Genomic DNA, 14,585 nt, shown 5'->3' with positions numbered 1-14,585 from the left:
TAACTTCCAGAACAACAGCTACTAACATTTAAAATGTATATATTTTTTTACCCGTAATTTTATTTCTAGGAATTCAACCAGTGGAAACACTCCATAGTATACAGATTTTATGGTATATTTATCACAGGATCGATTATAGTAGTACAAACGATAGACCAAATAGCCATCAAAAGGGAAGGGACATAATAAATTGTGGCATACCAAAACAGTGAAATAATATATATATTATATACTATTCTATGTGTACATATAACATGTATTATATATATCATAGTACATATATAAAATATATACTGGTTTTTAAAAAGACAAATCTATATGTACTAACAAGAAAATGTGTCCAGGATTTATTATAAGATGAAAGGCAAGTGTTGTATGACTCCATTAGTGATAGCTGGAAAGACGGGGCAGAGGAGGGGATGGAGAGAGGAAGGAAGATAGGACAGATAACCATCATCCATACCTGATGGATAGAGTTACACGCAGTGAGGACATCTGCAGGAATTATCAACAAAGACAAGAGTGGTTAACAGTGTCTTTCCCACCTTTGAGGGAAGAGGCAAGATCGTGACCGGATTTTGTTCCTAGTATTGTCAGTATCTGTAATGCTTAGGTTTTTATGGTCAGCATTTATTTCGCAAAAAGGAAAAAAAAAAGAGTTTGCTTGTGGAAATAATTAGACCACATCCCTTGCAACCTGCTCCTCCCATCTGAAGGGCCCTTGGGCTCCCCCAGGTCTGTGCGCCCGTCCCCTCCCCCAGCGGCCCTCCCGGTCCTGGGCTCCCCCAGGTCTGTGCGCCTGCCCCCTCCCCCTGCGGCCCTCCCTGTCCTCAGGCCTGGTCTCCAAACCCTGCTGGGCCTGATCAGGACAGAAGAGAACTCAGTTTCTCCGTGTTCCGTGTATTTGGGGGACAGTGCCTCCAGACCACCTTTTCATCTCTTTGTGCTCAGCGTCCGAATGGCAGCTCACTGATACAGGGCTGTTTCTTCAAATTCAGCTCCAGAGATAGAAATGTGGTATAATTTTAGCCATTTGTCTTCTATCCCAGCAGCGGCTCTCAGGTACCGTTAAAATTCTGTTCTGGTTTTGCTGTGACAGCACCAGAGCCCCCTTTTGACAGGGAGAGAGGTTTTACTTTCCTTTTTCAGACATCAGCTCTTTTCCTAGAGACTGTATTGTGTGTTAACAATACAGGGCGAAGCGAATATTAATAATCCTTCCTGTGGTTCTGTGTTGCTTTAGACGCCGCCACATCCATCAGCTCCCTCGATTTGATCTCTGCATCGGCCCTGGGAGGTGGGGGAGAGGGGGCAGGTGGAGAGAGAGGCTCTTGGAAATTTTTATAGATAAAAATGGAGGCCTAGCTGACTTGCTTATGCTCACGTGGGTAACACAGAACTGTATTAACTCAGCCAAGGGTCTTTGGTTGCATGCAACAGAGACGAGTTTAGCTGGAAAAGGCAAGAAGGAGCCCACTTTGTCAAAGGAATCGACCTGAGAAAGGCTAGAAATCCCAGCGGCTCCAGGGTCCCAGGGAGAAAGAAGAGTGTCCTGTCAGGGCACTTCGGTCACTGGCTCCAGCCACGTCCTGTCCCTGAATCTCAGGCTTGAGATTCACATTTTCCTGCTCCTGGGAATGAGGATCTGGTTGGCCTACTTAGATCGTGGGAGGACCGGGCCCTGTGACGGGACCCCAAAACGACGGGGAGGAGGGGAGTTCACAAGTGGAGATGGGGAGCTGTTAGAGGAGATGTTGAACAACGCGCAACCCAGCAGGTGCTCCTGGAGCCCGAGCTCTCGCAGCCTAGGAGGGGCCGGCTCCCTCTCGCTGGTGCCTGCCCGCCCCCCCCCCTCCCGCCGCCAGCCACATGTTCTATTATGTCTGCATTTGTTCCATTTTTCTTTCTCTGCTGACAGACCTCCCGGGCTTACTCATTTACTTCAAAATGGCATACTCAGCCTCCAAGTGCTTGCCCCAAAATAACCCAGGATCTCAGTGCTTCGGTTCCAATGTTCCGGGAGAGAGACCATGGTGGTTCCAGCTCCCCTGGTCTAATTAGCCGACAGTCTGTGTGGTGCAAGGAATCGTGGGGCTGGGAGGAGGTTTACATGATAGATGGGGATGCTTCTTCCAGGACCCAAGGACAGAAAGTGCAGTGCAGCCTCCTGGAAACTCAGAACGGAGAGTGTGCATATATCTACACTCATCACCACTGCTCATCACTCCAGCTTCGTGGAGTGACCGCCCTAGGCTACCCTATGCCTCTCCAGTTTGATCCCCACAGCTAGCGGGGTCAGCCTCTGGGTTTTCCCAACTCCCGATTCTTGGAAAGGCACCTGTGGTCTCTTCTTCAGCTGGTCAGCCCACGGTCGGGCCTCAAGGCCTGACCCAGCTGACCTGAGCAAGCAGGCAAGAGTATGGCCAAGGGGGTGGGCGACTGCCATCTTCACACCGTGGCACAGGGGGATGCAGTCCCGGAGAGTTAGAAGCCCTTCCTAACCCTGTGTTTCCCGTGGCGGGGCAGGTCAAGGCCCTCCTGGAAGAAATCCTGGAGCGAGTGACAGACGAGTTCAACATGGCAGAGCTGCTGGCCAGAGTGGAGGAGCGCAGCCCCTACATCGTCGTCGCCTTCCAGGAGTGTGAGCGCATGAACGTCCTCACCAGGGAGATTCGGCGCTCGCTGCGGGAGCTGGACCTCGGCTTAAAGGTAAGGAGCACGGCCAGAGGACACAGCTGGACCCCCCGGGGAGACGGGGGGGGGTTCCAGGGACCTGGAGAGTTGTCCTATAGCATTCTGAATGCCCGAGAAGGCGTCACTCCCAGAAACCAGGGTCTGGCGGGGCTGCAGGGAGGCTAAGACCCCAAGTTCTATAAAGTCTGAAGCCGTAGTGAAGTTAGAATGTGCTAGACTGGCTGGTCAGCATACGTGAGCTGCCAGAGGAGATCAACCTCTGAGGAGCAAGTCAGACAAAAATTTTGACAGCCTGGCGTCAAGTTGCTTTCGTGGGGGCAAAGGAGCACTGGATAAAAGTAGAGGTTCTAGAACTAGACGGCCTTGGGGTCACCCCCCAGCCCCTGCACTTCCTCGCTGCGTGGCCTTAAGGCGGCTTAGATCTGTGTCTCAGCTTCCTCGCCTGCAAGAGGGATGATGGTCCTACTTCATAAGGCTCTGGGGAAGGAGGAAGGAAATTCATTTACATCGAATGTTCAGAACAATCCCTAGCGTGTTGTAAGTACCCCCAAAGTATTAGCTGATAATTATCATCACCCCACCAGGGGAAAGAATGGTCAGCTTTTACGAAGTCGAGGTTGTAGGGAAGATCCAAGACACTGACAGACTCTCGTTTCTCTTGAGCAACGGCAGAGTCTGTTTCTGCTCCCAGTTACTTAAACAAGTCTACGTCCTGTGCCCGGAGGTAAGTGTGTCAGGGGCCTGGCCCAGAGCCTCACAGAGAAGCACTGGGACCACCGTGCGCCTCCGCGACAGGTACGTGGGGGGTCCTGCTGCCTCAGCAGCTGAGGAAGGGGACTGTCGTCAGCGTACACGGGCACGTTCGTTAACAGAACTGTGGCCCCAGACGGAGGGAAGGGGAGAACCCAGTTTTGTAGCTCGGAGTTAACACCGCCACACTTACATGGGCGCAGGAGAAACAGCTGTGCGCTTTGTCACAAGTAGTCGCCTAGGAACTACGAAACAAGATGGCAAACGCTACGTTAGTGGGCCTTTTTTTTTTAATCTGTTAATTTCCTGCTCCTCCCTGGTAGAGATGGAGGGAAGGAGAAAGGACAGAAAGGGATGTTGAAGATAGTATTTGGTCATGTCTCCAAATTATGTACCAGCTTGTAGTCGAATGAAATACAACATTGCATAGGGCGATCTCGAACGTAGAGGAGGACTTGGCGGGCCACATCATGCGGCTCCGTTACGGCCGTACGCAGGTCTCTACTGGTAATGACCTCGAGGAGGATTGCTGCAAGCTCAGCTTATCAAGTCCGTGCAATTTGGTGCAGTCTATTTACCCATCTGCCTTCCAATTCACTCATTTTTCTTCCAAGAGCCGCGGCCGCAGTCGGGGGTCATGAATCAGAGTGTGCCTGGGTGAAGATGAAGGGGGCAGGTGAGGAAGTTTCTCTTTGCTCTCGGTCTAGTTCAAGCAAAGCTGACCACTGAGCTCCTCGGGCAGGTCTGAGCACTCCCCGCCGGAAGGTGCAGGGAGGCCGAGAGGGGAGCCTTCCTGTCCAGAAGGACGGCCTCGGAAGAACGGGCGGGCAGGCAGGCAGATCGTAACACAAGGCACCCAGAGAGATGTGGGGAAAGAAAGGAAGAAAAGTCTGTGGCATCAGGGGAGGGCCCAGTGGAGAATGGGCGGGGGGGTGGGGGGGGTTACAATGAATGGGGACAAGGAGAAGAATCTTCCAGAGGTGCCGAGTCACCTGCTTTGGCCAGAGCACAGGGTCCAGTCAGGTGAGTCAGTGTGATATGGTGACAGGCAGTCAGGACAGCTGTGTCCCCCTGGGAGCTGGAGAACAGGCATTTTAAAATCTAAACCCAGTCTCATGGCCTGCTCATCAGACCCCCCAGGGGATTTCTCACAGCGCACGTCCCAATCCCACCACTGTGGCCGGGACCTGGAAACCTGTATTTTTAAGCAGCGGCCAGGTGATTGTGGTGATGGGTCGTTTGTGAAGCACGCTGTTAAGACAAGCAGGTGGGCAAGAGAAACAAAAGCAAAAATGAACTTTTGGGACTTCATCAAGATAAAAAGCTTCTGCACAGCCAAGGAAACAGACAACAAAACTAAGAGGCAACCCACGGAATGGGAGAAGATATTTGCAAATGACACTTCAGATAAAGGGCTGGTATCCAAGATCTACAAAGAACTTCTCAAACTCAACACCCAAAAAACAAGTCAAAAAATGGGCAAAAGACATGAGCAGACACTTTCCCAAAGATGACATGTGAATGGCTAACAGATGAAAAATGTTCAGCATCATTAGCCATCAGGGAAATTCAAATCAAAACCACACTGAGATACCACCTTACGCCAGTTAGAATGGCAAAAATTGACAAGGCAAGAAATATCAAATGTTGGCGAGGATGTGGAGAAAGGGGATCCCTCTTACACTGTTGGTGGGAATGCAAGCTGGTGCAGCCACTTTGGAAAACAGTAAGGAGACTCCTCAAAAAGTTAAGAATAGAGCTACCCTATGACCCAGCAATTGCACTACTGGGTATTTACCCCAAAGATAGAGACGTAGTGAAGAGAAGGGCCACATGCACCCCAATGTTCATAGCAGCAACGTCCACCAGAGCCAAACTGTGGAAGGAGCCGAGATGCCCTTCAACAGACAAATGGATAAAGATGTGGTCCATACATACAATGCAATATGACTCAGCCATCAGAAAGGATGAATACCCACCATTTACATGGACGGGACTGGAGGAGATTATGCTGACTGAAGTGAGTCAAGCAGAGAAAGACAATTATCATATGGTTCACTTATTTGTGGAACGTAAGGAATAGCAGGGAGAACATTAGGAGAAGGAAGGGAAAAATGAAGGGGGTGGAAAACAGAGGGGGAGATGACACATGAGAGACTGTGGACTCCGGGAAACAAACTGAGGGCTTCAGAGGGGAGGGGGTGGAGGACGGGCTAGCCTGGTGATGGGTACTAAGGAGGGCACGAATTGCACGGAGCACTGGGTGTTATACGCAAATACTGAATCATGGAACACGACATCAAAAACTAAGGATGTACTGTATGGTGACTAACATAAAAAAAAAAAGACAAGCATATGGAGGAAAAAGATGGGGAAAGGAGCATGCGAGTGGATGGCAACAGAGTTCAGGGAAGGGAGAGTTTTTAAGTCTAGGGGAGAGAGAAAGGAGAGGCAGCAGCAGATGGGAGTGACCTGAACGGGAGGGTCCACAGGACGGCCTGGCAGGGGAGGGACGCGGAGGGCCCCACTGCGCGGTGTCTGACATCGCAGCAGCGAGCGCCTGCTCAGCTCCTGGCCTCCCACCCGGCCACCGTGCGACACAGGGCTGGCTCTGCTGACCGGCTCACCTGGCAGGGGCAGAGGGGACATTCGGACTGAGGTTCTCCTGAACAGTCACTTTCAAGTTCTAGGAGTGGGTCAGGTGGCGCGCAGGAGGACAGAGGGCAACTCTCACTACCCAGCACATCAGACAGGCAAACCCAAACGCTCTGCCCACATGGGGCACCAAAGTTAGAAGAGGTCTAACTTTTTTTAATCATGAAGTCATACTCTTAGCATTTATGATAAACTTTTATTTGTAGCCATTCATAATTGGCTGGATGGGAAACCATAAGGCTGCCTCCCACAAAGTATCAGCTGAACTGAGAGGCACAGTCTGCTACAGCTGAGGACTACAGGAGCTCAAAGCACACAGAAGTGGTAGAGGAAGACAGCGCAGGCACCGAAGACAGGTCAGTTGGCCACAACCATGTTCCCACAGACAGGAACTGCCTTGGGAGTTCACCACAGTAAGAAATCTGGCTCCTACCTTACACAGTGAAGACAGGTTCTGCAAGTACTCCAAGCTGACTGCTCAAAGGTACTGACTCCCACTAACCAAATGCACAGAAGCCTGATGTACAAAACTCCTCAAGGCCAATTTCTTTATATCAACTGGGTATAACTTTCAAAGGGCCATATACTGATGGCAGTGGGCCCAGAAAATCCTCTGCTAGGTAAAAGAATTCTATGAGAAGCTAGATTCCTGGACCTTCACTGTCTACAGTGGCCAGTGATAGGTTAGCACATACAGTGTGCCTAGTCCAAACTGAGATACTCTGGAGCATAAATCAAACACCATATTTAGGAAAGAGGCTGGGAAGACGGTGGAGTAGGAGGACCCTAAGCTCACCTCGCCCACAGATACAACTAGGTGATGCAGCAGTGTCAGAAATGACCCGAAGACTAGCAGAAGGGACTCCACAACTAAAGGAGGCCGCGGCAAAGAGGGTGGGAAGGGTGAAGACCAGTGGGGAGCTAAAGCAGCTGTGGCCATCCACGGGAGGGAGGCAGCCATGGACACAGCAAAGAGGGACAAACAGACTAGCGTACCAGGCCTCACAGGACAACTCCCCGCAACACCTGGCTTCGAAACCAGAAAGGCTGAACTACAGAAGTCTGTCTGACCGGCGGGACGGAAACCCTGGAATTTTACAGTTCAGCAGGCTCAGCCCTGGGAGAGCCAAGGCCAGGGGGCAGCGGAGTCCCCGCCCTTAAGCCGACAGCACAACAAAGGGCCGGCCGGTGCAGATACAACATCGAGGCAGCCGTTAGAAAAATGCCGGGGGCGTACGGGACGGAGAGTCATGCACTGATCTCAGAGCAAGTCTGGAGGGACAGCGATGCCAGGGAGACTCCTCCAGGAACAAAGGAGCTGCCAGGTGCCACTTCCCTTCCCCTGCCCTCCAGCATAACCACACCAACGCCTACGGGAACCAGAGCGGGGACATTCACTACCTAATGTGCTTCCACGGCGCCCCCTGGCCTCCAGCCTGGCCTGCCTCAGTCCGAAGACCAGCTAAGACCACATCTCCCCCAACTCACACACTTCGCAGATCCACCCCCTCCAACCCGGCCGGCCTTCGTCCCCAGGGCCGTGGCAGGTCCCCTCCCGCAGAGAACGAACGCATAAACCTTGCCAACGCTGCGCACCCCACACACGCCGTGGATCTGCCCACCCCCCCCCGCCCAGTACACTCCGGGCCAGAGCCCACCCAAAGTGGTACCTCAAAGCTAGCAGTGTGTCAGCAGCTCTGTGTCCGGGCCAGCACCACTCAAAAGTGACTTCTGCCCGGGGGGGGGGGGGGGGGGCGTTGGGGACATACGCGCATCCACCAGACGGCAGCCCCCCCCCCCCCCCCCAGTGAAAGCTTCTCAGGACAACACAGGGAACGCGCCCTGCCATTTGGTGCCACTGCATCTCTGGCGAACGCCCGGTCTGACTCAACTCAAACCCAAGGTGGCCCCAGACTGGCCGCTAACAGGACATGGACCAAACCTGGCTGCAGCAGACAAAGAGAGCCACTGCAGACTGGACTGAAGGGCGGCTCAGCCCCCACAGGAAGGCACACGCATCACACATGGAGGAGACACCCCTGAAGCACTAGGTTCCGGCGAACAGGGCACTTTTCAAGAGAGGAGACGCAGCTGACTTTCCTAACACAGAGAAACAGACACAAACATAAAACGAGGACACAGAGGAACACGTCCCAAATGCAAGAGACCTAAGCGGAACGGACAGGAGTCGTAAGCCTGACAGAATTGAAAGTAATGACCATAAAGATACTCACTGGGCTTGAGAAAAAGGTGAAGGACATCCGTGAGACCCTTACCGATGAGACAAAAAAGAACCAAAAGAACACGATAAATGGCATTAAAAACACACTAGAGAGAATAAACGGCAGGAGGGAAGAAGTAAAGGAATGAAGTCATCAAGCTGAGCGGGTGAGAGAAAAAAATTATGCAAAATAAGAAAAGACAGGGAATTCAGCGACACCATCGAGCGTAGTAACATTCAAGAAGTGAGGGCTCCCAGAAGAGAGAGAAAAGGGGGCAGAAAATTTATCTGAAGAAATAATAGCTGAAAACTTTCTGAATCTGGGGAAGGAAACAGAAATCCCAACAAAAATCAACCCAAGGAGGTCCACACCAAGATACACGTACTTAAGATGACACAAAGTAGTGATAGAGAATTTTAAAAGCAGCAAGAGAAAGCAGCTCTCTACAAGGGAAACCCCATAAGGCTATGAGTGGATTTTTCAGCAGGAACTCTGCAGGCCAGAAAGCAGCGGCACGATATAGTCAACTTGCTGAAAGGAAAAAATCTATAGCCAAGAATATTCTACTCAGCAAGGCTGTCATTCAGAATAGAAGGAGAGAGAGCGTATTGCAGACAAAAGTTAAAGGAATTGTCACCACTAAACCGGCCTTACAAGAAATGTTACAGGGGACTCTCTGGGTAGAAAGGAAGGACCATAAGCAGGAATAAGAAAAGGAGGAAACAAAGGCAATAAAATTAACTAAATCTATAAAAATCTTTCAAGGGATTCACAAGATAAAAGGATATAAAGTATGACACCACATACCTAAAACATGGAGGACAAAGGAGTAAAAACAGTAGTGCTTCGAGAAGTCAAACCGAAGCGACCATCAGTCTCTCTCCTACAGACCCCTATAGGCAGGAGACGTTCTATACCAACGTCATGGTGACTCCAAGTCAAAACCCAGGAACAGATATGCAAAACAGAAAGAGAAAGGAGTCCAAGCATATCACTAAAGAAAGCCAACGGAGAAAGGAACAGAGAAGAAATATAAATACAACCATAAAACAAAGAACAAAATGGCAATACATACATACCTACGAATAATTCTTCGAATGTAAAAGGACTAAACCCTCCAGTCAAAAGACAGAGTGACGAATAAATAAGAAAATAACACCCATCTATTTGCTGCCTACAAGAGACTCATTTCAGATCTAAAGACACATGCAGATTGAAAATGAAGGGATGGAGAAGCGTTTATCCTAAAAATGGATGCGTAAAGAAGGGTGGGGTAGCAATACTTATATTAGACAAATTAGATTTTGAAACAGACTAACGAGAGACAAGAAGGCCACTTCATAATCATAAAGGGGACAACCCAACAAGAAGATATAACAATTGTAAATATTTAAGATTTTATTTATTAGAGAGGGAGCAAGCGAGCACACAGCAGGGAGGAGAGGGAGAAGCAGGCTCCCCACTGGGCAGGGAGCCCGACACAGGGCTCGATCCCAGGACCCTGATCATAACCTGAGCCGAAGGCAGATGCTTGACGACTGAGCCACCCAGGCGCCCCAACAATTGTAAATTTATGCACTCAACGTGGGGGCACCCAAATACATAAAACAGTTAATAATAAAGTAGTCAGTGGTAGTATAATAATAGTAGGGACCTTTAGCTCCCCACTAACATCAGTGGATAGATCATCCAAACAAAAAGTCAACAAGGAAAGAGTGGCTTTCAATGACACATTCAACCAGATGGATTTAACAGATACATTCAGAACAATCCATCCTAAAACAACAGAATACACATTCTTTTCAAGTGCACATGGAACATTCTCTAGGGTAGATTACGTATTAGGCCACAAAACAAATCTCAACAAATTCAAAAAGACTGAAGTCATACCATGCATCTTTTCTGACCACAACACTCCAAAACTAGGAATCAACCGCAAGAAAAAATCTGGGAAGAACACATGGAGGGTAAATAACATGCTACTAAACAATGAATTGGTCAACCAAGAAATCAAGGGGGAAGTCAAAAAATACATGGAGACAGGCACCCGGGTGGCTGAGTCAGTGAAGCGTCTGCCTTCGGCTCAGGTCATGATGGGACCGAGTTCCGCACTGGGCTCCCTGCTCAGTGCGGAGTCTGCTTCTCTCTCTACCCCTCCCCCTGGCCTGTGTGCTCACGCTCTCTCCCTCAAATAAATAAGGTCTTTAAAAAAAGATACATGGAGACAAATGAAAGTGAAAACACAATCCAAAAGCTTTGGAATGCAGCAAAAGCAATTCAAAGTGGGAAGTTTATAGCAATACAGGCCTCCCTCAAGAAAAAAGAAACATCTCAAACAACCTAACCTTACGCCTGAGAGGAGCTAGTAAAAGAGGAATAAACCAGTAGAAAGAAGGAAATAACAAAGATTAGAGGAGAAATAAAAGAAATAGAAACTAAAAACAGTGAAAAAGAAAAATAATAGAACAGATTGATGAAACCAGGAGCTTGTTCCTTTAAAAGATCAACAAAATTGATAACCCTTTAGCAGACCATTTAAAAAAGAGAGAGAGGTGGGGGTGCCTGGGTGGCTCAGTCAGTTGAGCATCTTTTTTTTTTTTTTTTTTTTTGAGATTTTATTTATTTGTCAGAGGGAGAGAGAGAACAGGAGCAGAGGGGAGAGGCAGAGGGAGAAGCAGGCGCCCTGCTGAGCAAGGAGCCCGACATGGGACTCAATCCCAGGACCCGGGATCATGACCCAGGCTGAAGGCAGACGCTTCACTGACTGAGCCACCCAGGCGTCCTGAGCATCCAACTCTTGATTTCAGCTCAGGTCATGATCTCAGGGTCATGAGATTGAGCCCCACATCAGGCTCCATGCCAAGATTCTCTCTCTCTCCCTCTCCTCCTCCCCAGCCCACTTATGCACGCTCTCTCTCTCAAAAAGAGAGAGAGAGAGAGAGAGGACTCAAACAAAATCAGAAATGAAAGAAATAAAAACCAACACTTCAGTAATACAAAGGATTGTTAGAGATTATGAAAAATTATACGCCAACAAATTGGACAACCTAGAAGTAATGGATAAATTCCTAGAAGCATACAACCCCCCAAAACTGAATCCAGGAAGAAAGAGAAAATTTGAATAGACCAATTACCAGCAATGAAATTGAACCACTAATCAAGAAACTCCCCCCCCAAAAAAACCAAAAGTGGAGGACCAGATGGTTTCACAGGTGAATTCTACCAAACAGTAAAGAAGAGTTAACACCTGTTCTACTCAAACTATTCCAAAAAATAGAAGAGGGGAAAACTTTCAGATTCACTCTATGAGGCCAGCATTACCCTGATACCAAAACCAGATAAAGACACTGCGTAAGAACAGAACCAAAGGCCAATACCTCTGATGAACACAGATGCAAAAATTCTCATGAATCCAACTATGCATTAAATAAATCATTCACCACAATCGAGTGTGATTTACTCCTGCGATGGCGTGGTTCAGGGTTCACAAATCAACATGACACATCATCACATAAACAGAAGGATAAAAACCACACGATCGTTTCAGTAGATGCAGAAAAAGCACCTGACAAAACACAACATCGATTCATGATTTTATTAAAAAAAAACGTCCACAGAGTAGGGTTACAGGAATCCTACCTCAGCATAATAAAGGCCACATATGAAAAGAGAGCACAAGCAGGGGGAGAGGCAGAGAGAGAGGGACAAGCCGACTCTCCGCAGCTCAATCCCAGGACCCCGAGATCATGACCTGAAGTCAGACACGGACAACTGAGCCACCCAGGCGTCCCGGGAATCGTTTTTGATTAGTCAGATGTTTTAGGACATCAGACTTTTTTTTTCCCCTAAGCTACCAGTGGCGAATTCACAGAATCTGTTTCTAAGTACGTGAAGGATGCTCAAACTTGAAGTCCAGCTTGCTGACTCGCAGAGCTACTCCAGCTCTTCACTCTGACCTGTGCTGACTGGATAGCGTGGGTCTGACAGGGCCCTGCTTTGACCCTTTGACGCCTTACAGTCACCACTCACCGGGCAGCCGCCCTGGCCCACATGCCCTCGGCTCTTCCAGCACTCGGTCAGAAGACCCAGCCGGATGGGCTGCAGTCACCCTCGGTCTGGAAGCCAGACTGGAAGGGGCGCGGCCCATATCATTCCCACTTCCCTCCCCATCCCCTCCCCTCCTGTGCTCGAGAGAAATGAAAGCTGGTTGCAAAGACCATTTTCATAGGGAAGGAAAAGCAGATAGGGCCTGACCGTCAGGACAGGGTGCGGCCTCAGCCCCTCGAGGAGGAGGACGTGGGTATTGCCGACCCCCACTGGACTGAATGCCAGCGTGGGAGTGACAGAGACTTCGAGAATGTACTATCTCTGAGGTTTTGTCAGTTTGAGAGTGAAGAACAATTCAGGAAAAGAGGAAACCATTCACGTCGTAGCCTGTGAGCCCAGCACAGAGGCTGCTTCAGATGTATCAGAGGTGCCCTTGCCAAATGGACGTTCCTGGCCCTCTGGAGGTTGGAGTCCCTAGGTTTGGACTGCAGCCTAGGAATCTGAGCTTTTTTATCAAAAAAATAATAGTAATAGCTCACTGACTTCAAAGAATGAAGACCTATAGGAAAAATAAGGTTTTTACTCAAGATTAAGAAAGCATGTTTTTATAGGGATGAATACAGTGGCTAAGGTCACAGCCAGCTAGATGTACAATAAGGGTCCCCCACCTTCGCCTTTAGTTCTCCCAGATTCACCGGCCTTGCTGACACGCAGCAACCAAGTCACAGGACCCTGAGGTGCAGTATGTTCCTACGAGAGGGGTTCAGTGTTTTCTTGGTAAGTTTTCTCTTAGTTGACTTTTAGCAAGTAAATACAGGTATTAACCAGTGTTCAGAGTATCCGGGCACGAGGTGTGAACAAATGTGAACAGGCTTCTGTATGATAGTACAGCTGAAGTCTTTAGGAAGGGCCCACTTGCCCAGAGCTTGGCCACAGAACTTTCCGGTCTGCCCAGCACAGCCAATCTGGAAACACCCCAAGAAACTGATGTTTGCTGAACAGCTTTCGGGAAATGCTGGCCTAGAGTCTATACTTTCCCTTTCACCTAAGAAAGGGACGCAACTTGCACTTAGTGAATTTGCAGTGGGGTTCTCTCATTTCTTCTCAGCCCCTACAATGAAATTGAGTCATTTCTACTTCAGCTCAGGGTCACAGGAATACTGACTTCAGAAACCAAATATAAGGTGAATGGTTTCCTCTTTTCCTAGATTGTTCTTCACTCTCAAACTGGCAAAACCTCAGAGACAGTACATTCTCGAAGTCTCTGTCACTCCCACACTCAATTAGCAAATGCAAAATCATGATCAGAATGAATTACCATCATATTATAAGCAGATGTGAGAAATTTTTAAGAAAGCCAAGTTACACATTTTATGTTCCTCTAGCAAAATGATTTCAGACTTCCAAATGGTGTTAAAAATTAAGTGTATGGCATTTTTTAAAAAAGATTTTGTGTTTTTAGAGCAGTTTTTAGGTTCACAGCAAAATCAAGAGGAACATACAGAGATTTCCCACATACTCCCTGCCCCCCACACACAGCCTGCCCCACTATCCACGTCTTAAAGAGAGAAAGGGAGAAAGTTGTAGTGGTCTACATAGGTCAGACCAGCCCCAGCATTCCCCTAAGCAAAAGCCTAATCCAGAGCAAGGCCCTAATGCTCTTCAATTCTATGAAGGCTGAGAGGTGAAGAAGCCACAGAAGAAAGTCTGAAGCTAGCAGAGGTAGGTTCGGGAGGTTTAAGGAAAGAAGCTGTCTCCATGACATAAAAGGACAAGGTCAAGCAGCAAGTGCTAATGTGGAAGCTGCAGCAAGTTCTCCAGAAGAAAAGGTAACATAACTAGTGAAGGTGGCTACAGTAAGCAACAGATCTTCCGTGTAGAGGAAACAACCTTCTATTGGAAGAAGATGCCATCTAGAACTTTCACAGCTGGCGAGGAGAAGTCAATGCCTGGCTTGGCTTCAAAGCCTCAAAGGACAGGCTGACTCTCATTAGGGGCTCACACAGCTGATGACTTTAAGTGAAAGCCAGTGCTCGTGTACCATTCTGAGAATCCCGGGGCTCTTCAGAATGATGCTAAATCTAGTCTGCCTGTGTTCTATCCATGGAAAAACAAAGCCTGGATGACAGCACATCCATTTACAACATAGTTTACTGAATATTTTAAGCCCACTGCTCAGAAAGATTCCTTTCAAAGTATCACTGGTTGTTGACAATG

General features: G+C 48.6%; 1 protein-coding gene across 1 annotated transcript in view; it reads left to right on the top strand.

Annotated features, from left to right (window-relative positions):
- Nucleotides 1-14,585, top strand: part of DNAH9 (dynein axonemal heavy chain 9) — a 303,991-nt gene that overhangs the window by 271,085 nt on the left and 18,321 nt on the right. The window contains 1 exon segment of the mRNA XM_057311241.1: nucleotides 2,527-2,709. Within this exon segment, the coding sequence (XP_057167224.1) occupies nucleotides 2,527-2,709 (183 nt within the window).

This window comes from Ursus arctos, unplaced genomic scaffold, assembly GCF_023065955.2.
Source record: "Ursus arctos isolate Adak ecotype North America unplaced genomic scaffold, UrsArc2.0 scaffold_14, whole genome shotgun sequence".
Lineage (NCBI taxonomy): Eukaryota > Metazoa > Chordata > Mammalia > Carnivora > Ursidae > Ursus > Ursus arctos.
This window is presented reverse-complemented; position numbering and strand designations above follow the sequence as displayed.